The sequence below is a fragment of the Delphinus delphis genome, chromosome 2 (genome assembly GCF_949987515.2).
Source record: "Delphinus delphis chromosome 2, mDelDel1.2, whole genome shotgun sequence".
NCBI lineage: Eukaryota > Metazoa > Chordata > Mammalia > Artiodactyla > Delphinidae > Delphinus > Delphinus delphis.
The window spans coordinates 15,113,642-15,140,798 of NC_082684.1; the positions used below are offsets into that span (position 1 = coordinate 15,113,642).

Genomic DNA, 27,157 nt, shown 5'->3' on the forward strand with positions numbered 1-27,157 from the left:
CTACAGTGGAAAAATGATCCAGAATTGATCTTTTCAACTTTGTCATTACATGGGTAATTAGACAGCCGAGGCACATAATTACTGGCATATTAATTTGCATGGTTGCTTTTGCGTTTTTCCCATGGTCAGAAAGACAGTGGAATGCTCTGGCTCGTCTGTGTCTATTTAAAGAAATAAAATGTGTCTCGGTGAAACATGGTAATTCGTAAACCCCAAACAGATCGAAGTTCCATGGGGAATAAGTACGGTCTCCTGACCTCAGAAACTGCGCGGGGACTCTGGCTGCCCGTCACTAGGCCGCCTGTACCCTCCTTTTATGTACTTCCCAGCATGTAGGCAGCGCTGCCACGGGAGGTCAATTTGGATACTATGGTCACATTTTAAAAAGAGAACCGTAATTATGACCTCTAATTATGTACAGTTATGCCTGCTGAGTTAAAGATAATAGCGCCTCCTGCTTGGAAGTATAAGCTAATTGCCTACAGGGGTCAGGAGGGTGCTGACCCCTCTCTCTTCCCCCCAGCCTCAACCAGGCATACACCATAAGACAAAACTAAATTGGGCCTGCTGTGCTTTATCATGCTGTTTAAGTGTTGGGTTTAACCACTGTTTAACAGTTATTCTAGTGGAAGTTCAAATTTAACTCGTGTTCAAGAGGGATCTAAAGCTTCAATTGCGTCTAGACCTTAGTCTGTCTTCCATGATGGCCGTCTCAGAATCCAGCTTCACCTGGAGCTTCATGTCGTGGGTCCTGTTTTTGTTCATTAAGAGCATATTCCACATCTGGTACAGTTGGGCTGGTGTATTTTGCCACCTTTTTTTTCTAACTATTAGAAATTTTTATTAGAGAATATTTCGATATATTGCAAAGAATAGAATAATAAACTCCTATTACCTTTCACCCAGTGATCATCCAATCCTGGCCGGGTTTGTTCCATCTGTGCCTCTCCCACTTCCACCCCCAAGTAATGGGAATTCTGGAGCAAATCCCTGGATATCATGTAACTTCTTCTATGTCTGTCTCAATGTAGAAACGTTTAAAGCACAACCACAATATCAATAATACACCTTAAAATTTTTAATGATAATTGCTTTGATCTTAAAAGTTCTCAACATGAGGAAAAACAGTTGTAACTGTGTGAAGTGGTGGATTTAACTAAATTTATTTTGGTAAGTTTATTTTGAATTGTCATTTTGCAGTATATACATATCTCAAATCACGTTGTACACCTTAAATTTACACAGTGTTGTATGTCAATCATATCTCAGTAAAACCAGGGGAAAGGATAATTCCTTAGTAATTTATCAGTGTTACTTTTGCCCAATTGCTTGTAGGTTTTTATTTAACCATTTGTTTTTCAAATCAGGAAGCAAATAAAGGTCATACATTGTAATCGATTAAGTCTCTTTCAATCTGTAGGTTCCCTTCCATAATTATCTGTCTCTTTTTCTTGCTGCAGCGGTTGTTGTTTAAGAGGTTGGGTTGTTTGTCTTCCACAGTCTGGATTCTACAGATTCATTCTGGGTTGTCTTTTTACTTGTTCCTTTGTCCCCTGAATTTTCTATAAATGGGTGGCTCAGTTGAGAGCTGGGTTTTTCAACCTTGGCACTTGATGTTTGGGGCCAGATCATTCTTTGCTGTGAGGGGCCATCCTTTGCATTGTAGGATGTTTAGCAGCGTCCCTGGGCTCCACACACTAGATGTCAGTACACACAGACACACAGACACACACCAGTTACAACAATCGAAATGTCTCCAGACGTTGCCAAGTATCCCCAGAGAACCACCGCTTATGGAGGCTTGAAGAGATTCAGACTGAACCCTGATTTGTTTCGGTAGGACGACTTCTAAGTGGGGTGTTATTCCTCTGTCAGGTAATATATTGTGTCTGGTTGTTTCTTTTCTGTGTTGTTAGCAGCTGTTGATTATCACTGCTTAGATAAAGTTATTCATCAGAGGCTTGCAAAATTTTGTAGATGCAAACTCTCATCTTGCCTTCTGCATGTATAATCTTGAATATTTCTTTAAAGAGAAACATCTCCTCATCAATCCCTTAGCTAATCTGGGTACGCTGCCTATAAGAAAGGAGCAGTCACTTGATTCTTTTATTAGCTCTCAAAGAATGAGTCAGTTCCACAGCACTTCCCAAAGTCGACCAGTGAGTTTCAGTTTTTTAAAAATATCATTATGAACTATGGGGTTTAAGCGTATTTGATGTGTTTCAGTTTAACGTAGTTATTAGCTTTATGGGAGCTCAAATTGTCCCATCTTTGGCCAATGGGAGAGGCTTCAGGTAGGTTTCTGAGTCTTTTTGACATGAAGACCATAGACTTCAATAGTGTCTTCTTCTGATATGACAGGGCACTCTGAGCTCATTGTGTATACTCCAGACCAGGAGTCAGCCATTTCTCTAAGAAGCCCTGGTTTCTTTTCCCAGGAAATGGTGGAGACTACAGTCTGTTGCCACTGGTAATTCTAACCATGTAGTTCTTCTATTTGTTATGGATCTCGGACTCTACCCAATTAAGTTCTCAGCACCTTGATAATCTGTATAGCTTCTTTGGATGAGTTGTTATAAACTGCTTAGAAGCACCTCTTGTTTGCATATAAGCCCCTCTGAGACCAATAAGACTAATGTTTCTTTTGCCTTTGAAATCAGTGTCACAGGGTGAGATCACAGTATATGGAAAGGTCAAGACCAAGGAGGCCTTTGTGGTTGAGTCACGTAGTAGGTTCTAGAAGTAGCAGAGCCTAGAAACTGATCAGTTACTTAGGAATGAATGGGACATCCTTAAAAGTCCATCTCTTGAGGACCAGAAGACCCTTGATTGCAAGCTCTTGATCAGGTCTTAGCAACCTAGGAGAGTCACAGTCTTTGCAATTTGCACACCCTGGCTGGAACTTCAAGAACAGGTTCTTCCTGGTTCCGCTTCATGCTACTCAGACACCTGAAGTTGTGGCTCACTGTCAGAAGGTATGGGCTGGCTACCTGTGTGCCTCAGCCTGTCTTCTGCTTTGGAAGCAAGCATCCTTCCCAAGAATTCCGTGGCAAAAAGAATTCCTTGTTTTTCCCGTAATGCAAATAAGGCAAGTGTGTTAGAAGTGAGATATTGTCCAGAAGGTGAATGAATGCTCACTAGCTTTGGGAAGACCCTCTCTGCATCTTTTTGGTAAGACCCTAGGTATGTAGCGTACAAGAAATGATTAGAAGATAACCCAAGACAGATGACAGGAAATAGTAAGGAGAGCTCTAGGTGTCTAGGAAGGGAGAGACCGCCGTGGGTGGGAGTTTCAGAGGAGGCTTAGTGGCAGAGCTGTACTTGGCAGTTCCAGGTACTACTTGCCTCCGTGCGTTCAGACATGACCAGTCATCCCTCTGCTGCTAGCATCCCATGAGCCCTCACCTGGCTATGAAGACACCAGGTGACAAGTTCTAAAAGTGACTCGGGAGCCTTCTTTGGCAGGAGACAACAGGTTGGTGATCTCAGAGGAGCATTGCCCAGAAGGTGATGCACTGGTATCTGGGTTCATTCATTCCATTTTTGCCGTCAATTCCATCAGTCTGTACACACATTACAGCAGACTGGGTGAAATGTAACTTTGAGGGACTACCGTGTATTTTGTTTGTTTTTGTTTCATTGGGTTTTTTGATGTTTCCTTTTATCGGCTTAGTCGGCAGGATTCAGGGAATACCGTGTTGAATATGTGGGTTCCATTTTAGGTGAGATTGGCTCTGTGAAGTACTTTTTTAAATAAAAAGCAGAAACACCTTTTTTAAACAAATCCTTTGTCTTATCTAGAGAGAAACAGTCGAACTTCCCTGGCGGTCCAGTGGTTAGGACTTGGCACTTTCACTGCCAAGGCTCCGGGTTCGATCCCTGGTCAGGGAACTAGGTTCCTGCAAGCCGTGAGGTGCGGCCAAAAAAAAAAAAAAAATAGAAACAGTAAGACCTAAATACTAAGTGGGGGAGAGAAGGAGGGAACACTTCGGCTGCTCAGCATTTTCTCTCCGTCGTAAGTCAAGCCAAAGCCCAGATTTCTAGAGTGTGAGTTTTGTCCTTACCTCTCCCTTCCACACCCGACATGCCCCCATCACACACATGCACGTTCTCTGAAGCAGTAGTCATTGGTGGGGACAGGAGGCTGGTGGCAGTGGGTCAGCTCGTGCCTGGCCTCGCAGGATGGGCTGAATGCCTGTCACCAAGCACCTTGGTGGGCACAGCTGGCAGCAGCAGGGCTTTGGGGGTCCGCTGCCACACTGACCTGAGGCACAGGCCGGTCTGAGGGCTCCAGCTCAGTGAAAAATATACCAGAAGCCTTCCTAGAAGAATCTTGAAAGGGAAGAGAAAACCACAGGTGCCAGCATGGAGACAGTTGCTCTGGTTTTCCCTTCTCTGTTTTCCAGTATTCTTTGTTTGGTTTTGCTCATAGAATACTTGCTGTAACTTTTTTTTCCTTTTGAAAGATGCAATGTGCCTTTCACGGTAAGAGAAGGAACGCAGTTGCTGTCGTGAAGTCACCTGATCCACCTGCTTGCTGGGCTGGCCTGCGAAGCCGTCTCCATATGGTTTTGCCCTTACGCAGCCCCAGTGGGAACAGACCTTACCCCACCCGCACTGTCACCTTTTGTCCATTTTACCTTCAGAGTCTACCTGGCTCTGTTCATCATATTGTCTGATGACCATCCTCTCTCTTGGTTTTTCCTAAGACAAGTGCACCCCAGACACAAGCCGAAAACCTTTCTTGGCGTAGCATTTATAGTTCTGGAATGAATACGTAGCATCTGCAAAAGGAAATCAGCTCTGGCCTGAACTCACCTCCTTTAAAAGCATGCTTCCCTAACCAAGCTCTTGCCCTCAGCACTTGGTCTACTTTATTCCACAGTATATTTACTTAGTGTTTTTATGTGCTGGTTGTTTAACTCATGTACGCTATGTGGCTGGGAAGTAAGGAGCTCAATTTTTTCTTTCAAGCACATCCAAAAAAAGAAGGTCCTTCAAAGTAGACTCAAGGCAAAATACTTGTTCCAGGGATGAAGACATTCCCAAAAATTGTTCTGGAAACTTCTGTGGAGGTTGTCTTGAGAACCAGTTTCCCATTTTCCCACCAGAAGATCAGCTCATTGCTTCATGGTTAGACTAAAGTCTAAACCCACGCCAATCATTCCCACCCTCCCCACCCATGGTCTCTCAGAGTGCAGGGATCTTCCACCCTTTCAGGGTCTGTAGCCTTCTCAGCTGGTTGGTATCTCCTTCAGGATTTCTCTCCCAGTAGCATAGCGTTATATGTAAATCTTGTTGGGTAGAAAACTTAATCCTTTTATTTCCATGATACTTTCATTTGTAGTCTTAATCTTGAATCTACATTTCCATATATTTCCATATTTAGTTGTGTCTAAAATGAATTACTTCTTAACAGCCTAACGCTATTTTTTGTTCTCAGTAATGAATGGATGGGGCCAGTCTCTTTGTATGCAATTGAGTAGACACTATGCAGTGAAAATGGAATCAATGACAATTACATTATTATAGCCCCCTCATTGTATCCACCTTCTCTGCAACCCCTAAAAGGTGCAGGACATCCCAGGAGCCAGCTTTGAGAGACACATTAGGTAAAGTTCCCCTGTAGGATAAAGGAAAACAAGTGCTTTGTTTTTATTTTTCAATCAGTATATTTCATAGTGTAAGTTGTTTCTGAATAAACATGTTTCAGAGAACTACACACACACAAAATACCAAGCAACAGATGTGCTTTTATCTTTTTTTTTATAATGTATTTGGGGGTAAGGATTAGACCAGAAAGCATAAAAGGCGAAGCATTAAAACTGAGGCCCAGACAGAGCTCAGTGACCAGTAATCCTGTTGCGAGAATCAGCAGCCTTGATTCACTTTGGAAAAATAGTGGAGGAGATGGTTGGGCAGCGTTCAGCATCAGTCCTGTTGAAGAACGCGCTCCAGTCTCCCAAGAGCGATGTGGAGTCTTTAGGTTGGTGTGTACAGACGAAAGCAGGAATAAGGACTTCAAGGTCTTTGATGGGAAATGTGCTTCCCCTGTTCTGGTTCCTCTTTGTATCTGAAACTCAGGTCTCTAAGGGAGAAAGAGACGGGTTTCCCAGGACCCACTCCCCAGTGGAAGCAGGATGGTGTCAGGCGGTGATTGTTGTGTGGGTATGCGTGTGTCAGGGAGGGAGCCTGTTTGCTTCCTTCACGTCTTTTATTAAGATGTCCCAAATAGGATTTAAGTAACTGGGTTTTAGTAGTAAATTCTTATGACTTTCCATCTGGAAACAGGGTGGCCAAAGAGTACTAACATATTTCCTTTCTTGGAGCTGAAAGCGTGCAGAAGTCTCTGCTTTGCTGTCCCACTCCTGGTCAGCTGCCCAGCTCTGGGGCACTGTGGATGGACGGAGCCCTCCAGACTAGCTAGAAGAAAACCGTAGACGGTTACATGAGCCTGCGGTGATTCTGCTTGCCCTCCACTGACCTGTCCCGCCCCCTGCAGCCCAGCCCTGTCCCCATCCGCGTGTCTGCTGTCTGCCTGCCCCGTGCTGCGATCCCAGTGTCTGAACCGCACTCGGTAGCCCTTCCCAATCTCACTCCGCCTCCCCACTGCCTGACTTCCTGTCGGTTGGCTTTGTCTGCTCAGTTTTCTCATTTGAGGTTGTGGGCTGGGTGCTGGCTCTCCTGCCCTCCATCCTCCCCCCAGAAGAGGGCAAGTACTCCTACACACCCGGGCCTGGCAGGCTGGCCTCCCTCAGTTGCCGTGGACACAGGGCACGGTGGAAGGGAGAGTGCTCCGGCCTTGGTGGATAGGTAGGCCTCTCCCCAGAGAATACCCTAAACGTTCATTTGGAAATCCACTGTACCAAAGTGAGAGAATTCTGCGATGTGCACTTGAACTCAACCCCTGGGGTGCAGACGCAAAGGGACTGCGTGTCCCTCTGAAGGCCCTTCGCCACCACATTCGTCCAGCCACCCATCACTACTTAACCGCAGGCTCTGTTCCAGCCTCCCAGAGAATCCCTCTCTGAGGATGGTATAACCAATGGGCTGTAGCAGGTGAATTATTTTATTTTTAATTTGTTCCCCTCGCCCCTACCCACATCCTCTGACTGCAGATGGGTTCTTAGAACACCCTCCGACTTGTCTTGAAGTAAAAGAAAGGGAAATGCTGGGCATCGCTCCCAAGGCATAACCGTTGCCCAGCTGTGGAGTTAACCTGATGGTGGAGATTAGGGTCCAGAGTGGCAGTGGTCTCCTCTTCCAGGTTCTTGAGGAGCAGCTCTCTGGTAAGGAAGTTGATTTCAGCATGGGAAAACCCTTTTTCAACTCAACTGAATGATCGTTTATGGCAGGGGTCCCCAACCCCCGGGCCACGGACCAGTGCCTATTAGGAACCGGGCTGCACAGCAGGAGGTAAGCGGCAGGCGAGCGAACGAGCAAAGCTTCATGTGCCGCCCCCCGTCGCTCGCATTACCTCCTGAACCATCCCCCCATCCCCCAGTCCGTGGAAAAATTGTCTTCCATGAAACCCGTCCCTGGTGCCAAAAAGGTTGGGGACCACTGATTTATGGCACAGGGACACACAGATGGTAACGCGTTGCATGGAATGGTGTGTGCGATTCAATATGGTAGACTTGATGTGGAAAGCACGGGGCAAGGTTTATTTATTTTATTTTATTTTATTCTATTCTATTTTATTTTTTGGCCGTGCCGCACTGCTTGTGGGATCTTAGTTCCCCGACCAGTGATTGAACCCAGGCCCTCGGCAGTGAAAGCACGGAGTCCTAACCACTGAACCACCAGGGAATTCCTGAGGGGTAACTTTTAGTTCTGACGTGTCCTATCTGATGACAGTCGCCTGTCAGATCTGGGAAGATCAATGGTTCCCTGTTCCTTTTGAAATTCTTTTGAGTCAGCATAATACATACATTCCCAGACAAAGTCAGCCTTGTGTTTAGAGTTAACTTCCTCCAGTTCTTCATCCCTTGAACATTAGGGAGGAAGACAGTTGAAAGCTGGGCAAGCAGTCGCTTTGTGCCTTGGAACACTGATGTCAGCCTTCTGTGTGATGTTTACTTTCACTAACACACCTGCCGGTGTCACTCTGAGATGGAATCTCTGCTTCTGGAAAAGGGGCTTTGCACATCTACCCAGTTTAAGACAGAGCTAATTGGAGATGCCGTGCAAATGGAAATATTCAATTGTCAGCAACAACAAGCATTGCATGCCTGGTGGGGACCGGGCCACCATGAGAACGGCTGGAGCCGTGGAAGAGTTTGTGCAGGAGTTGCCAGAAATCCTGTGACCTTTCCTAGAGGTGGAAGTGGTTTCTAGGGTGGGGACTGTGCAGGAGCTGATTTTCCAGTAGGTGGGAAGAAGTGATAGCTGGGGAAGACGAGCTCGCAGCATGGGGAGGGGGAAACCGGCTAAGCTAGATGCCCTGGAGTTCCCCTGCCACCTCTGCCTGTTATGCGTCCAGCCCTCTGGGGCTCCTGTTGTCCCCCTGGGCCTTTAGCTCCTGTCTCAGGGATCCCCAGCCTGGTTCTGCCTCTGGTTTCTGGACTTGGTGCATCCTTCCTCCGAGACATCAGTGTGGCCAGGCCTTCCGGTTCTCAGGGCTCTTTTGGGAGCACCCCATTCCCGTTCCTGCCCCTGGAAGCTTTCCATACCCAGGGCTGTCTTCCTGGTCCCAGCTGGGTGGTGGGCTTTTGCTCTATCCCTGGTTGAAGAAGCCAGGAGCAAACACAAGGTTTTCAAAGCAAAGAATTCCAGAGTCTAAAAGGCTGCAGCATGTATCCCCTTCAGTCCTCCCTCCCAGCATCAGAAGCCCCTCTACAGAATCCCCGGATGTCTCCTGTGCGTGCTCATGGTTGTCATGTACAGCATCCCCAGAGAGGCAAAAGTCAGAGCATGCAGTAAGCAGAGATCTACAGCTGAATGAGGCGCAAAGGGGAAGGCACTTCCGAGGAATGTGTAGTTTCTCATTCACCTACAAGAAGTTTTAAAAGAGTTTTTTTTAGAAACTCCCAGCAGACAAGCAGCTGTAGAACAGTTGAACAAGCCAAACAGAACCAAACCAGAACTCCTTGCCTCTTAAGTAGTGGTTACATCTCACAGGACAGAAGTCATAACCCGTTCTGGGTTTCCTGTCACCTTTGCCCACATGCTCCAGTTCTAGAATTTTGAACCCTTTGTACTGTCCACCTTGGTCCGCGTGGTTCCTTTCCCTTCGCTCCCAGGCAGCTGCTAGAAAGAGTTCCATCAACTCGTCAAAGATATTAAAGACGCAGACATTCATCGTGGGGAAAATTCAGAGCGCCGATGTGAGGTGTTGGTGTGACAGTGTCTTGGCTGAGAGGAGAGGGGTGAACCTGAAGTGAGCCAGGAGAGGGTGGTGGCATTGCTTTCATTGGAAGCACAGACTTGGAAAAGTAGGGAATGAAATGCAGACCTCTGAAGAAGCAAAGGAGACTTTTGAATTAAGCGACTCAGAACACAACAAAGTTAAAGTGTTTCTTGTTCTCCAGAGAAAAGCAGAAGGATGGAAGCGTCTGGCCTGAGGAGTGTCAAGGAGCTTGCTTTTACTTCTCAAGCAGGGAGGGAAGCAGCAGCAAAAGTGAGTGACTCGCAGAGAGTTCGAGGCCCCAGAGGGCCGGCAGCTCAGCCTCCCTAACATCACATTAGAAGCAGGGCGTCTGAGACTTACAGAGGTGACAGCCCGTGTCACCTGACTCCCAGCCCAGGGTGCACCCTGAGCTCAGCACTTAACCTTCCAGGTGCTTTCCCTCCAATCCCTTCTGCATGAAATAGAATCAGCGTAATCAATGGGCCATTTACAGGCGTTAGAAGGATGTCCCTGGTTGGGAAGCTGGCTTGTAGAACTGTGGTCCTGATTTGCAGAGTTGACCATGATGCTGCCCCTCAGAGCCAGTAAATCCCTCATTTAGAGCTCACCAGTCACTGGGTTTAAGCTGAGGAAGAAGCTGTGTGAATGGGAGCCTAATAATCCTAAAATGCAAGTAGAATTTATCCATCCTGTAGTTCGCCCCGACCTCATTTAGATTCTCTTTTGTGACAACAAACAACTGTTAGTTTCAACTTGTTTAATTGTTAGTTTTAACTCAATTCATTTCTTCAGTGTAGCAAGTTTGGAGGTTGTTTTTTTTGTTTGTTTGTTTGTTTGTTTTTTCACTTAATCTTTTGGAGAAGCAGGACTACTCTTGGTGTTCTCTAGCTCCAACTCTCATCCTAAAGATAGTTTTTGTTTGTTTGTTTGTTTTTTGCGGTACGCGGGCCTCTCACTGCTGTGGCCTCTCCCGTTGCGGAGCACAGGCTCCGGATGCGCAGGCTCAGCGGCCATGGCTCACGGGCCCAGCTGCTCCGCGGCATGTGGGATCTTCCCGGACCGGGGCACGAAACCGTGTCCCCTGCATTGGCAAGCGGACTCTCAACCACTGCGCCACCAGGGAAGCCCCTAAAGATAGTTTTTTAAAAGTCACAACTTGGAGTCAGTTTTTGTGTGAGGCTGTTATTCCCTAAAACCCCATCCATCGTGAAGATCGTCCACCGGGCTCATTGGTGTCACTTTCCCTCGTCTGGCTGTGAGAGCCTCGCAGATATGTAGCCGTGGTGAATACCATCTTAATCACCTCCAGCCAGAAGGGAGGTGGAAAAAATATTCCTGGTAAATGACCTCAGTAGATCTGACAGCACCGCCGCCCGCCCCCGGCCCGCCCCAGCCCGTTCTGTTGCCTTTGAGATCAGAGGCGGCTGGTGCAGATGTCTTGATCGATTGCAACAGCAGCCAAAGCGTGTGACTCCTACTTCAGTGGTTTCAAAGCCACAAATGTAGATATCCCATCTCTGTTAACCGACACCTAGGGATTTTGCAAAAAGGGGAGAAAAAGAGACATCAACAACAGAGTGAATTTCATGTCAATTTGTTTACTTTTGATGTATTCTATTTGAGATAATTTGGCTCGAAGAACTGTTTTTCCTGACCATAGCACATGTACATGTAAGCTTAATACAGAGTTTCTCAACCTCAGCACTATTCCCATTCTGAATCCAATAATTCTTTGTTGTGGGGGACTGTCAGTACACTGTAGAATGCTGGATAGCATCCCTGGGTTAAGTGTTGCCGCTAGGTGCCAGTAGCATCCTCCCCGTCCCACCCAGTCATGACAGTGAAAGCCACCTCCAGACGTTGCCGTCCAAGGGGCAGACAGCATTGCCATACGAGGGAAGGGGTGCAGAATCATCCCTGATTGAGAACCACTGACTCATGGAGTTTACGGAATGTGCATAATGAAACCATGCGTATCTACTCAGAATGCCCCAGGAAGTGGACACCTTATTGAGATTTTTATTTCTTTTCTTGCTTGTGTATTTGCTTTCATCTATTTCTTGTTCCCTTAGCCCTAAAAGTTATCCAAGTATTTTTTTCCTCCATTTTCAGGGATTCATTAAATACTTTCAGATGTCACTCTCATGCAGAATTACAGGAAAATGGATAAAGATATTTCAAAGCAAAGAGATCTAGGAAAGTTATAGATGATAAAGGATCTCTAGGGAGCACTTGCCATCCTCAAGTGCTTTGGAATTCAAATCCCCTACTAAAGGAGGCTCTTTCCCTTTCCTGCACATCAGAACCCCCTGATAAATTTTTACAAAACTCAGTGTCGTCTGGGATGGGGCCTGACATTTAGTTTTCTGGAGTTTCCTGGGGATTCCACTGCACATCCAGAGGCTTATGCCCTGGGAGCATCAGACAGTTGGATTGGATGAGGTGTGCATTCAAATGTTCAACATCTATTTTTCTAGCACCCCCTGTGCTCCAGGCACTGTTCTAGGTGCTGGGGGTACAGCAGTGAAAAGGCAGAGAGGGAGGAGCCCTTGTAGCAGGGCTCACTTTCTTGTGAAGAATGTCAGAGAGAATATGAGCACCTTGGTGTGTGCATCTGATTGAATGTGTACTGTGTCCATATGTCCAGTAGTTTTTTGGCCGAGTGTTTGTCATCCATTGTTTGGCTTTTTTTTAATGCTTCTTGGATCTCTTTTATTCAGTTACATAAAGACCTTTTATCATCCTGTAAAACATTTCAGATATGAAAGGGAGCAGGGAGAAATAGAGAAACCGTGATTTCTAAGAGAGCTATGATTGTTGGTTGTTCTCAGGCTTTATCTATGGGAAAAGTTTCATTATCACTGTTTTGTTAGGTTGGTCAACTCAGAGATGCTAAGGCTGGTACTCACATTTTTGCAGCCTTTCTATAGCGGTGAGGATTGAACCAGGGGTTTCTGGCCATCTTTTGTATTCTTAGTTTGTTAAAACAGATGGTCTCTGCAGTCACTTCCCTATGACCCCAGATCCTAGAGGAAGGGGCATGGATATAAACAGAAGCCGCACCAAGAACCCACAACATACCCATGCCAGGCCGAATGGATTGCTCTGAAATGGACCCAGCAGACGCCCAGAATGACAGCCCACCACACTCCAGGGACACTAGGATAGTCTTCCAGCCTTGCTAAGAGTGTTAACTGCCTCCAAAGGCCTTGGAGCAGATGCCCCATTTGGTAGATACTCCTTGGAGTCCATAGTTCCGGCAGCCGTGAGCTGGAAAGGGAGGAAAAAGTCAGGGGACATTATGGGGCCTTGTGGGTGGAGCCAGGAACTCTGTGGAATGAGATTTAAAACCAGTTCAGCCCCTCCCCTGTCTGTAGCCACCCATCACCCTTTTAAAAGGAATGAGCTCAGACCCAGCAAAGTGAAAGTCACATGTTGATCAGCAGCAGCCCCAAGACTCAAACCCAAGAACACTCGTGCCTCGCCTTGTGCTCTTCCCGTGATACTCGCAAAGGAAAAGCCTCCTCCCGGTGCCCAGAAGAAACTGTCTCCACATTTTGGTAAAATGAAGCACAATCTTTTTTTTTTTTCTTTTTTTAAAATCCAAACAGCTGAACCGTTGGTTCTGGAAACTTTGTTACCTGTTATTTCACTGTAGGATAACATAATTGTCTATATACCTTCAGGAGAAAGAGGATTTGAAAACCTCTTTAAGATGTGTGACCGTTTTTCAGTCTCATAGTACAGAGAAGAGGCAATGTGATAAGACAACTGTATTAAAGATGAAAATTGAAATGGGCCGCTGGGAGCCAGGCCAGAGGAGAAGTAACATTTGTTACTGAAGCATGAGAAAGGAGGAATTTTTTTAAATATGGGATTTGAGATGCACTGGGTTTTAAGGATGGTCATTAAGCATCCGTGATGGCACTCTTGATGTTTTACTGAATTAACCGAGTGGTAAATGATACGGCCTCTGGTATTAGGGCGCTGAACTCGGTACTGCTGTGAAACACGCCCCCACCCCCTCCAAAAATAAAGAGGGTTGCGCTGCTCTGTTCTCCTGTCCCCCTCTGCCTCACCGACATTCCCCAGAGATACAACATAAAGGATACTTCTGCCAGGTGGATCTTCTTTCCTAGAAAGAGTTCCTGGCCAAAATATCTTCTTCCTCTTTTCTTATGCTGGTAAGCTGGATTGAACCATCTTGGGGGTAGAATTCCTTTTTTTTAAGCCCAGGGAAAAATTTGACGCAGCCAACATGCAGCTCTTCCTCCCCGAATCTGGTCCTGGACCTTTCATCTGTCAGAATCAACCATGCCTCCGAAGCAGAGCATCCCTGACTCCAGACCAGCTGCCCGGTCCCCTAAAACAGCTCCAGCCAAAGAGCTCCAGAACAAGCATCCTTGGTCAAAAGCATCCCACCAGGAAGATGTGCTTCCATCAGAAAGCCCCTTGGCTACCCAAGGACACAGGCCACTGCCAGCTCTCTCCTGAGCACAGGGATTGAGAGGCTTTTAGGGACACCCAAAGTGTGCTCATGAAAACTAACACGTCACCAAGGTGGCAGCTGGGGGTGAGCCCCAGAGAGAGGTTGAGAAGTAAGAGCTGTGCATGGCAGAGGAGGGAGAGATGGGGGCCGTGCTGGGTCCTCATGGGGAGGGGGGCCGGGAGAGAAGATGGGGATTGCTGTGCTAAGGCGGTATCTTCAGGGGCTCAGGATTTGTAGGGAGAAAGCAGTGTGCTGGGCGCAGGTTTCCCGTTACAAACGCTTTGTGTCTGCCTTCTGAGAGTCTGCGGTGTAAAGGCGAGGGAATGTCAGTACGAACACTGTGGTGTGTTTTTATGCATGAAAAAGTCACCACAAAAAAACTTCGGCTTATGTATACTAATATGACAGTGTGCCAAGATCTGTCATTAAGTGAAAAGTAGGGGGACAAAGTTATCTTCAGAAGAGTATTTTCCACATGAACCAATTTTTAAAGAATAGATATGTGTGCATGTGTAAGCGTATGTGTGCTGGTATTTCAGTGAATATATATAAACACCTGTATTTGTATAGACAGTTTCTGGACATATGTACAATAAAATGTGAATCTGGGAGTGGGTCTATGGGGAAGGCATTTATTTCTCAAATTATATCCACCTAGTGTATATATATATATTTATTTTTTATTTATTATTTTTTTTTTTTTTGCGGTACGCGGGCCTCTCACTGTTGTGGCCTCTCCCGTTGCGGAGCACAGGCTCTGGACGCACAGGCTCAGCGGCCATGGCTCACGGGCCCAGCTGCTCCGCGGCATGTGGGATCTTCCCAGACCAGGGCACGAATCCGTGTCCCCTGCATCGGCAGGCGGACTCTCAACCACTGCGCCACCAGGGAAGCCCCCCTAGTGTATACTTTTTGTTCACAGTGGGCATGCATTACTTTCTTGATTTTTTTTTTAAGGGAAAAAATCTTAGACATTTTAGTAATATTGTAGCATCTCTTTAGAGAGGAGGGATGGGTGGTTTTCGGCTCTGAAGACTGAAACACGCACAGGATGCCTGGGTGTGACAAGTGTAAAGGTGTGTCAGATGTTTAGTAGAGGATCCGAGAGACTTTTTGACATAGAAACGTGGCTGATTGAGGCTTCTTTCGGGCTGTCTGGTGTTTCTCCAACACACCTGGAGCCAAAGCTGGCCCTTCTAGCATTGATCTGTACAGTTCTGGGAGATCTGTGCTTAAGCAGCTTACTGGATCAAGAAAGAGGTCTGGTTGATTACTTCCATTTTCATTTATCTGTATCTGAGTATTGAACCCAGATAATGTTATATTTGATACACTAACAAATGAGACAAAAAGATGCCACTCAGGAGACAATTCTGTGCAGTTTTGGGGTAGGCAGAGATTTCTTAGTTGGGACACAAAAAGCATTGAGCTATAAAAGAAATCGATAGATTGGATTTCACAAAAATTTCAGACTTCTACTTATTAAAAGACACTATTAAGAAGCTGAACAGACAGACCGTGGACTCAGAAAAATATATCTTGCAAAGGACTTCTATCTAGAATGTTTAAAGAAGCCTTACAATTCAATCGTAAGAAATTTAACAACCCAATGAAAAAACAGGCACAAACTTAAACAGTCTTTCCACAAAAAAAGATCTACACGTGGCCATTATGCACATGAAAAGATGTTCAACATCGTTTGTCAGTAGGGAAATACAAGTTAAAACCACCAGGAAATACCACGACACATCTAGAAAGGCTCAAGTTTTAAAAGATTGACAAAAATGTGGAGCAACTGGAACTCATACGTGGTACAGCCTCTTTGGAAAAGAGAATCAGTCCTCTGTAAAGTTAAACGTACACTTACCAGCGGTTACCCAAGGGAATGAAAAGCTGTTCTCAGAAGACTGGTAGAGAAGTTCACAGCAGCTTTTTCTGTAAGTTCCCAAACTGGAATCAACCCAAATGTCCATCTACGGGTAGATGGATAAACAAATTGTAGTGTGTCCATACAGTGGGGTACTACTTGACAGTAACGGTAATAGGAATGAACTGCTGACACCACAGCCTGGATGAATAACAGAAAGCGAGCCAGTAGTTGCCCAGAGCAAGGGTAGGGATGACAGCAAAGGGGCACAAGGAAACTTCGGGGTGATGGAAATCTGTATCTTCACTCTCCTCTTTACCTTGATTATGGTGGTGGTAGCGCTGGTATAAAATTTGTCAGGCTCGTCAACCAGTACGCCAGGGATGACACTCACTGTATCCCCCAGGGAAGGGCTGGCACTGTCGTGCCAGGGTGTACACACCTGCACAAACTCGTGATCACGTTTTCTCATACCATTTACAGTTCTCATGTTTGCCGATTCACCTGCCAAGATAGCATGAGGGAGGAATCCCGTGCCTTGCCCTCCATTCCGTTCTGCTCCTGGGGCTTCATGAGCAGGAACTGACCCGTTCAGAATGGAGAGTGGGGCTTAGGAATTGATTATGCATGAAATAATGAGAAGACTGGGTGTTACATTTGCCCCAGATGCCTGGAGACCAGCAGGAGTGCCGAGGTAGCAACAGAATTCTTATCTGTGGCGGCCTCAGGCATGGCAAATCTGGTTGGAAGGAAGGATTGGAGGACTTGTCCTAAAGCATCCTATCTTTACTTAGATTATATGTTTCTTTGGCTTGGCTGGGTGGGGTGGGGGTAGGGGTCATGGGTGGATGTTCCCATGTTGCCCTTGGGGCTGCCGCACTTAGGTTCGGTGAAATCCACGTGATGTTAATACTCTTGCCCTTTAAAGTTCTCTTTCTCTCCCTTCTTTTTCCTTCTTTCATTACATCTTTCTATCTGTGGCCCTTTACACCTTCCTCCTGAGGTCGAATGTGTTTTTGAAGAGTACGGAACTACTTTCTTTAGTTTTCTGGCAAAATAAGTAGGAAAAGACTCCAGACTTCTTAACTATATTTCCTCTTGTTCTGCCCGCATCAAACCTCCTGGTCACTCAGGAAAACACCAATGAGAGTGGCCTGGGGAGGTGGGGACCGTCCAGCCAGGCCAAACCTGGGTTGCCTGCAGCACTTGCATTCTCGAAGATGGCAAAGAACCTTTGCTTGGCGAGGGGAAACAGGCACGTTTTCTCATTCCTGAGAAAGGAAAGGCCCTTTCCAAAGAGAGGGACTAAGAGAGGAAGGCCTCAGCCTTGCTGCCTATGGCTTGTGGGGTACCAGCAGTACCCTGACACTGCGAGCCCTTTGTCCTGGTGGGGACATGAGAGGGCAGGGACAGTGGCAACCCTGGGAGCACTGAGTGGAACTTTAAGTTTTTTGGTTCATCATTCAACTAATATACATATTTTAACATCAGTGGGAATCGATGACTGTTTTAGGAGTTTCACCCCAGGAGTTGTCAAATAAGTTAACCTACCTGTTTCTCCTACAATATACTTCTTAAAATAAAATTTCACTCCATTATGAAGTGTAAGTAATGGACCTCCTGCAGGCAAAATAGAAAAAGACCTGAAGAGTCAAGTTCCTTTGCCTTTGTTTGTTTTTTGGGTTTTTTTCTGTTTTGAGACACTCTTCTGAAACCAGAGTCAACCGTATTATTAATCACTGGTAGGGCTTTATACTGTATCACGTTACTCCCCTGGAATTAAACTGCACATATAAAGTTATGAAACATGTACTTTTTTAAACGGTAAAAAAGTTATTTTCTAACATAAAACCCCAGATAAAGTGCCATGGAGCCATTAGCAGTAAATTGAATTTTTTGGTATGTAATTTATACGAAAACTGACAAGTGCGACCCCGCCACCCCGCACCCCGTCATTAGTCATCGGTTTAGTGGACGCGGAGGTAGTAATCTTCAAGGGCAGGCATTTGGATGTCGACTTCCTTTATTTGGACCTGGCTCAAGCGGCAGCTCCTGTCACTCGGCCTCGCTGCACTATTAGCGAATTTTACCCCAGGGCAGCTGGGACGCTGGGCTGGGGCAGATGTTCTTTTCAGCCTATTCAGTGACCATTCTTGGGGGTTGTTTACTGTTGCCATGGTGACTTTCATTTCCATAGCAGCAGAGCTGCTGTTTCTCAGAGGAAAATGAATTTAGTTATAAAAGGATAATATTTTTCTGTCTGTATATAACCTGCCATCTGTCAACCGGTGGATCAGAAAGGATTCAGAAACCTATTAAGACTGATAGCAATGAAGTGATGAGTTGTGTTTTTTTTTGTCCCATATTAAAAGCAATAATAGATGTGGAAACAAATGTTGTCCCCTCAACATCAGAACTTTAATTTTTTTCTTTATATTGATGTGTGTGTGTGTTTAATGCCTTCACCGCCTCCACCACTGCTGCGACAACCTCATAAAATACAGTTTACATTCTGCTGACAAATGGAAATGACCGAATATCTTGTTTGTATCTCACTAGATGCAGGTGTATTTAGTGCTTTCTTTTCTTGGTGCTGTGAGCTTCCCTGGTTCATTAAAGATTCCGGCGGCTGAACTTTCTATTGTCACCCCACTCTCCTCTCCTCCACCCCCGGGGACAAAGCTGTGCGGGTGAAAAGATCAGCAACTTATCAGGAACATACAGTGCAAATTATGAAATTAGCAAACTGCGAAAAAAAAGCCGTGCTTTATCTGAAAAACTTGCTAACATGCCCCTTAAGTCTCACTCTAGAATAACATTCTTCCTTGCAAATCCAAATGGGAAGAAAAGTCACCTTTGGGATAGCTCCTCTAGTTCCTGGAATTTTTTTTCTCTGTTGCATTCATAAACTGTAACGTGCAGGGGGAAAAACACCCACACACACCGGCCCCGTTGTAAATAATGTTGTTTATTGGTTGATTTTTCCAGATCCTGACATTGATGCTGCCAGTGCCATGATGCTTTTGAATACTCCCCCTGAGATACAAGCAGGTTGTGAGTAGATATTTCTATAGCCTACAGCACCATAGTTTGTGAACTTAACCTTCTCCTTTATATACCAGGCCATAGGAAGAACTAATGCTCAAGCCAACCTTCCCTTATAGAATCACTTTAAACTACCTCAGTGCATGACTACATACATGTGCGCATAGAGATGCAGCTACGCATATGTATGAATGAATGCATAGGTGTGTTTCCAAGATGAGAAAGTTCTAATATAATTTCAGGGCTTAAGACTTGGGGGCAGGGAAGTGGACCCTGTAATGAGTCCCAGAGGAGAGACCCTTTGTCCTGCAGGAATTGTTCCCGTGAGTTTGTAGTTTCTGCTAGAAGAGGCTACAGGGGGCCAGCCTGACAGTCATGGAACTCAGCAGTGTCCGTTTTTAGACATTCCTCTCCCCTTGGGGACCTCATTAATAACAGGCTACCATTTAAGAGAGAGGAGAGGAAAATCTGGCGAGGCGGGGATGCAGGAGTTTGGAACAGCCTTAAAATGGAAACACTGTGGTGCCCCCCGCCCTGCGTCTTCCCCACCAGCTTTCCAGGGTGCCACAGACAGAAGGGCAGGGCTGGTTTAGCGTAAGCAGGGCTCCTGTCTTCATCTTCTGTTGGCCCTTGAGCAATGTCAAGCTTGAGACAACTCTTTTCCTAACTTGAACTCTCTTCTCTCCACCATCGGATGTTTCTCCCCACCTCTGGCGCTACAACATTGTTAGAAAGGTCTCCTTCCCAAGTGATGACAAATGACCCAAACGCAGACATCTGTCCCCTCCTCCTCCCAACTTGAGGCTAGTTTCTGTGGCACATTCCACCCCCCACCAGAAGCCTGTTGAGCAGATAGCCACCACGGGCCGCTCAGCTCGCTGGCAGGACAATTGCATCGTCGCCGCCTCCTGTGCATGAAACTCACGGCGTGGAGACGGCGGCGTGAAGCGGCACACCCCGCCGCGACGCCCACCAGGGCTGGCGCCCACCTGCCTCGTTCTGAGCGCTGCATGGCCTCCCGAGCAAAGGGAATCCCCCGCTTCTGGAGCTGATAGGGTTTCCCACAGGAGAACATCTGTTCCCAGACCCTACCCAGGTGTCTTTTGATGCGGAGTTCCAGACCATCCCTCCTAGCCTTCTACTCGTCACAGCCTTCCAACAGCTTTAGGAAACTTGGCTCCTTCCTTACCTGGTCCATTTTTTAAAGGACCCAAGAGATGCAGCCAGGCGTTCTCGGGAGAGACTCATCCCTGTGCCGCGGGCTGCCATTACCTGATCCTGAAGGTGCAGAATTCTCATTCTCTCTTTGCTAAACTCAGCTTGCCGGCAGTTGACATAACGGCTGCCCACACCTCCGAGAAGGAAACACCACCGTAAGCAGATGTGTACCGGTGCAGTCCTCTCACTAGCGGCTAACCTGTAGTGTGGGTTTCAAATGATGTTTGAAGTTAAAAGGAAATGAAAAAAACAAAATCAGAAAAAATAAAAAAAAAACCTCCATTCTCAGATGACTCTTGCAGGAAGAGTATAGACCAGACTGTAATTCAGTTACGGTCTGAAAAGGTTTCTGAAATCGAGTTGCGTAATTCATCATGAGGCAGGCGTACTGATTTTATCAGAGCTGTGTAAGGTTCAGGCACCTTCCTTTGCACCCAGCCGCCGCCCGCAGTGATCATTGGTTTAAAGAAATAACTTGGGGCTTCCCTGGTGGCACAGTGGTTGAGAGTCCGCCTGCCGATGCAGGGGACACGGGTTCGTGCCCCGGGCCGGGAAGATCCCACATGCCGCGGAGCGGCTGGGCCCGTGAGCCATGGCCGCTGAGCCTGCGCGTCTGGAGCTCATGCTCCGCAACAGTGAGAGGCCCGCATACCGCAAAAAAAAAAAAAAGAAAAAAAAAGAAATAACTTGATGAACTGGAATAATGGAGTTAAGCAGGGAAAGGCAAAGGGATTGGTCATTAAAAGCAGCTTTATAATAATCCATTATCACTAGATTCTTCTCTTTTTTTTTTTTTTTTTTTTTTTGCGGTACGCGGGCCTCTCACTGTTGTGGCCTCTCCCATTGCGGAGCACAGGCTCTGGACGCGCAGGCTCAGCGGCCATGGCCCATGGGCCCAGCCGCTCCGCGGCATGTGGGATCCTCCTGGACCGGGGGACGAACCCGTGTCCCCTGCATCGGCAGGCAGACTCCCAACCACTGCGCCACCAGGGAAGCCCTATCACTAGATTCTTGACCACAGATAGAAGAGGAAAAGGGTTGATCCCGATTAGCTGAGAAGTGAATTGTTTTAATGTTCTCATGGCTAAATGAACTTCTTCTCTCCTTTACTGTAACACAAACTGTAATAATTATTTTTTTCAAGGTATCCATAGTCTTATTTACATTGAAATGCTGAATTTGAGTTTTCAAAGCGCGTTCATGTCTTGAAGCTGTAGAGTCATGTAGGGCTTTCCTACCGCACTCTCACCACTGTGAGAAACCTGGCTGTAGCCTTCGTGAAGGCCCCCACCAAGAGGGGGTCCCAGGGTCCTGGAAGGAAGGAACAAGGAAGCCCATAAAAGTCGTGGAAGGAGACGCATTGGCAGGAGCAGCAGAGAAGTAAATTTAAGGACTGGGCAGAGGATAGAACATCACCTTCATATTCACCTTCCTGTCTGACCCCAAGCCTTGTAAAATCCCCTTGAGGCCAAGCTAGGGCATACTCAGTGGGACGGATGTAAAGCCCCCCAAAATTGGACCAGTACCATCGGAAGGAAGTGAGTGTCTGTTGAGCGTCCGCTCCAGGCACTTGGGGGAGCCAGGGGGTCCCTCCTCAGCCTTCTGAGAAACGCAGTCCGAGGTTTGTGTCTCCGACGCCAGGCCTCTCTTTTCACTTAGCTCTTCTTTGCCTCACTCTCCCTTCCCCTCCCTGCCTGATGTTTCTTGTCCTGGGAAGTGATGCAGTACCTCGCCTCCTGACGGGAGACGCATTCCATACATACGGTGGTGAAGCCACCGTGCCCTACACTGCTGGCTTTGTGCAAAACCTGGAAAAAGTGAGAGGTGACCCCTCGACCAAAAGGTTCAAAGGCAGCAGACGCCCAGGCAGTGCTGGAGTGTGGGCAGCCTACCGAGGGGTGTTTGTGTGCACGTGTCCCGGTGAGGATGTGTGTGTGCATCACCCAGGTTCGGGGGTCCTGCCACTGCCACGCGTGGGGAGCGTGGGTTCCTGTCTGCACGGAGCCTGCCTGTGTTCTCCCCCGTGTTGCTCCGTGGCTGGGCTCTGTTTATAGAGCTTCCTCGTGTGCTGCTATTTATAGCCCCTTGTTTTCACCTCCCAGGCTGTGTGATGCCCCTCTTTGAATGGGGGCCACCGGCCACCAACCTAGTCTGTCTGCCACTGGCACTCCCAGCAGTCGGAGGCTGTCCTGGATGGTTTGAAAGCCTTTTCCTTTGTCATTGCCCTTCGTAGCCAGTTCACTTCAGGTCACCAGATGGCAGCCACTTAGGTCTTTTCCACTCATCCTCCCTGCTCAGCATCTGCACAGCTAGCTCGGTGCAGACTGGCCTCAGTCTGGCTCTGAGCTGACTAGTTCATAGAAAGGAAACTTCTCCAGAAGTTGACAAGAACCCCAGTCAGCCAAGACGCTTATCTTGGGGGGACCCGATCCTGCCCCAAGGGTGCTCACTGCACTATGTGTTGCTTGAGCTGGACTCCCTGTGGGTCCCCTCAGCCCCTGCCTGTGCTCTGATGCTTCTCTTTCTGTGAGGCAGCAGTGCACATCTAATCAAAACCTCAGGCCACAGCATTTTGTCTCCTCTGGTAGCACCAGCGGTAATGTGATCTTTCTCAGACTTTCCCAGATTGCCGTATGGGGAACATTCTACAAGGTGTGCCATCGTGTCTCAGGTGCTCTGAAAAACACTACTTCCAGAAAAATCCAAGCAGGACACTGCTTCCTCCTTATCTCTTAACTTTGGATTATGCTTCTGGTCAAGTCCATCCACCTACCCACCCCCCCAATAAAAAGTGTCTGTGTAGACTAATTCCAGCTTCTAGAGTCTACTTAAATACCTGCTTTGCAGTTCCCCTTCGACAAGCCCTGTGAGTCATCTTTAACCCCAGTGGAGGAATTGTTATTAAGTCCGGAGAAGTCAGATCACCATTACTCATCTTCAAAGGCTTGCATGATCCCTGGTTGGAATGTTCCAGAGAGGAACTCTAGGTAATAAACAAAACAACAAAATGGGACGGAGGGGGGAGGCGGGGTTCTGCATCCCCCTCCCCAGAACTAGGCTGTGTACGGATGCACCAGCCACCGGCGAAGAAGGGCAAGCAGGAAGCAGGCTCCCCTCTCTCAGCCCCCTCCCCAGCATCTTTCCAAGGAAGCAGGTGGAAAGGCCAATTTTAGGAAAGGGAAGGATTATCGGAATCACCTGCTGCTCAGCTTATGGCCTCTGGTAGCTTAGCCAGGGCTGCTCTCCAAAGGCGGCAGCAGGAGCGCAGGGGTTACTTTCACAAGCTGTGAAAATCAAGGAAACTGAGCATCAGGAGGGAAGCTGGGGAAGCCAGGATGGGGCGGAGCTGAGGGGGGCGGAGCTGCAGGAAGGTTTCTCTTGTGCCTTCAACTTTTTTTTTTAGGTTCTGGAGACGATCACATTTAGATCACAGTGAGCGGTGCTGCTTGATTGGACTGTGTGTGTGTGTGTGTGTGTGTGTGTGTGTGTGTGTGTGTGTGTGTGTTGCTTTCTTGCTGGTTAAAAGTAAGAAAGTTTAGGGTCACCGTATAACTTAAGGTAAAGTGGTCGATCGGCTGGGAGCCCTGGTGCTGATGTCCTTAACACCTCATCCCAGGATTTGAGAGTCTCAGATGTATGTCTTCTCTCCTATAAAAGCCATTTTAAAAAATTTTTATTTTATATTGGAGTAGGTTGATTAACAATGTTGTGCTAGTTTCAGGTGTACAGCAAAGTGGTTCAGTTATACATATACATGTGTCTATTCTTTTTCTAATTCCTTTCCCGTTTAGGTTATTACGGAGTATTGGGCAGAGTTCCCTGTGAAGAACCAGATATTTAACTGATCTAATAGAAGGGGATGATGCTGGAGGCCCGTGCTTTTTTTTTTTTTTTTAATTTTTGTTGGAGTATAGTTGATTTAGTGAGAGCCACAAATCTGAGTTTAAGGTTGATTTTGAATGTCCAGTTTCTTATGACATCTCTTCTCTAGCTGGAGCCTAGGTATAATTTCAGCACATTGGGTGGGGTGCACTGGGGTTTACGTGCTTTGAAATACGTTGAGGGAAATGCAAAGGAAATGAAAGGAAGTCGACCTGCTGATAGGAGAAGGACTGAGGAGTGGTGGACTCGGGTTCCTCCAGAGCCCAGAGTCAAAAAAGCCATGCAGTAGGGACCTCAGAATACCTTTCTCAGACATTTTAGAGCGGCTGTGATTCATCTTTCAGAAGCCACATTCTTGAAACTTGGGGATGGAGACGGAAAGGAGAAAAGATGGGAGGACAGTTAAGTGTCACAGCCGGGCTCCTGGCAGCCTGTGAGCAGAGAGGGGCACACCCGCCCGCCGCACGTGAGGCGCACTGCCAGTGCTGAGGACTGAGAAATGCCGGGCTTGGCCGAGGCAGCGTTCAGTGGCAGCTCATTTGAGAACGAGCTCCAGGATTCAGAAGAAGAGCCTAGTCTGCACACCAGAAGTCTTGCGAGGTTCAGAAAATAGCTCAGGGAAAACCTTTTAATGCTGAGGGATAGCTCCGTCCGTGAGATTGTCTTTGAAGTGAATACAGTTCATTAACCAGGAAGATGTTTTCAGGGGTGAGTGCAGAGTTAGGGAGAGCTACAAAAAGCATAATAGGCTGAAAGAATTTCCCCATGTCCTGACCCCGTTAGGTCCTATGCCTCAGAGATAATTAGTAAGAAGATGCCGTTGCGGTGAGATGGGATGGTAGAAGGATGAACATGGTGGTGACGGTGATGATGAGCTTATATAATGGGCCAGCCACTGAGCTAGCAATTTGTGTACTTTGTCTTGTTTAATCTTCAAAATGATCCTCTGAGGTATGTTTATGCCTACTTTACAGGTGGGGAAACTGAGGCACAGAAAGGGTAAGGCACTTGCCCAAAGCCACAGAGCTAGCGGTGGGGCAAGACTTTGAATGGAGGCCATGTGGCCCCATGACTTGTAACCATGCAGGAGGCTTCTTCCCTGAAGCTTAAATGAGACAAGAGGGTCAAAAGAACCCAGTCTCCAGTAGGTGCTCAGTGAGGGCTGGCTTCCTTTCTCTGTTTCCTTTCACGCCAGATGTGCCCCTGGTGCTTAGAGGTTCTAGGCACTTGGGCAGAGGACTCTGGGCAAAAGAAAAAGTTGGGGCTGCATTTCTCCTTTGACTGGCAGGTGATTCCATGGCCGTACTAGAGGCCAGGGGAATGCATGTTCCATGACTCTCATCCGCCCGCTTCACTTTCCAGGGCTCCCTAGTCTTTGTCCCAGGATTTTAGGTGGTTCCGGTGTTTTTGCCAAAATGGTGACTCTGACATGATTTGTTCAAGGAGAACGGAAGCACCGTGAGAGCAGTGGTTGCTCTTCCGGCTAAGTCTGTGACCAGAAAGATGGTCAAGGTCTTCCAATGCGGTCTGGTTTTGTCTTTACGCATTCTTACGGGCTTTCATCTTACCTGGACTGGAGACAACACAGGCCACCCCAGGATTGCTCTGGGAATGTTGAGCATGTTGATGACGATGATGATGATGAGGGGATTGATGGCTAACATGTATTTTCAAAATAGCAATGCCTTTATTAATTCAGTTAAATCTCTAAATACTCTGATAAATACCATTTGTCTCCTTCTTACTTAAGTAGCTTGTCAGGGGACACAGGCAGTAAAGGACACGCATGGGAAACACCAGAGTCTGGCTCTCAGCCACTATGCTGCAGACCACTTCCTTGCTCAAAGCCCTTTAATGGTTTTCCCAATATCCATGAGATGAAGTCCAAAGGCATCTCATGCCTGCTAGGATTATGTGCTTTATCAAAATTACTTTTTAGTTCATGTGCACATTGTGATTTTTATCACTTCTAGGCCTGGTTTGTGCCTTTGAATCCCAACTTCGACGGCACTTCCTACGGGAAGCCTTCCCAGATAGCTTTTTTTTGGGTTCGGTGTCTCCATCTTTCATGCGTTTAGGCCCCCTGCCCTAGCACTCGCCATAGTATATTTTCATTGCCTCTTCAGTTTTCTGTCTGTCCCACTTAACTGTGGGGACCCTGTGTCCCCTTCGTCTCATACATTGGCAGGTAGTTGGTAGTTTAATCCATTAATTGATACAATCTGTATATGGGACTGTAATAATTTTTACGGGTGAGAATTATAACCATGGTATAAATTTTAAATATTTAAGTTTTTTGGGGGGGTACCATTCTATGAGATTTGCTTGCTGTTCTAGGTGAGATCCCTAGTGACTGGCATATTAAATAGTATTATCAGAATTAAACTGAACCTGTGGTCATCTGACCATTTTGAGGAGAGTACCCTACAGCAAAATAATTGAAAAACCCTTTCCCACGATCCCCAAAACAGAGACAAACCAAAAACACCTCTCTTTTCAAGCAACCTGAAGCATCTGTCTACAAACTGCATAGTTCTACTGGTTTTTACATATGTCTGTCCGCAGAAGCTATTGGTATTTTCTTCTAGAAGTTGTGTAGTTTTAGTGCTTACATTTAGGTCTATGATCCATTTCTAATTAATTTTCCTAATGGTATGAGGTTAGGACCGAGGTTCATTGTTTTCCAAATGGATCTCTGATTGTTCTCTCTTTTCCCCCATTGTGTTGTCTGCATATTTTTTGTCAAAAAATCAGTTGACCACACACATGAGTCTGTTTCTGGACTCTATTTTGTTCCATTGATCTATATTTCTGCACTTACACCAATACCACACTGTCTTGTAGCTTTATAGGAATAATTCAGGTAAATATAAATTCTAGACACTCTTCTAGAGTTCTAGAAAACTCATCAACTGGGCAAACTATGATAATTAGCTGCAATATCACATCATAACAGGTTTCATGCTTTTAAGATGCCTGGTGAGTCCCCTGCCTCAGATGATCTGAAATCAGGCTGATAGTATGGGATGGGTAGGAATTCCTGATCTAGTTCAAACTACCTTCATAATTAAATATGGGGAGAGACAGGGGATTCTGGAACCCTGACTGCACTAGTGGTACTGACTTCAGGCACTGGTTTCAATTTTGTCTCCCATCCCACCTTTTGTAAAGCCTAGTAACTAGGGCCTTACACAAACCTGGATGAGAAATGGCAAAAAAATATTAGCAGGAGCTACAGAACGCCCAAGGAATCGGTCTATAACTTAATCTCATATTCCAGAGTGGACATTCATCCTACGTGAAAGAC

General features: G+C 46.6%; 1 protein-coding gene across 5 annotated transcripts in view; it reads left to right on the forward strand.

The window, feature by feature from the left end:
* FOXN3 (forkhead box N3) overlaps nucleotides 1-27,157 on the forward strand; it is a 402,468-nt gene that overhangs the window by 351,970 nt on the left and 23,341 nt on the right. For 3 of the 5 annotated variants that reach the window (XM_060004071.1, XM_060004072.1, XM_060004073.1), the window contains one exon: nucleotides 18,694-18,759. The exons of 1 other annotated variant lie outside the window; for it this stretch is intronic. In XM_060004071.1, the coding sequence (XP_059860054.1) occupies nucleotides 18,694-18,759 (66 nt within the window). The remainder of the gene's footprint in view (nucleotides 1-18,693; nucleotides 18,760-27,157) is intronic. One more of the 5 variants, XM_060004074.1, reaches the window with a different exon arrangement.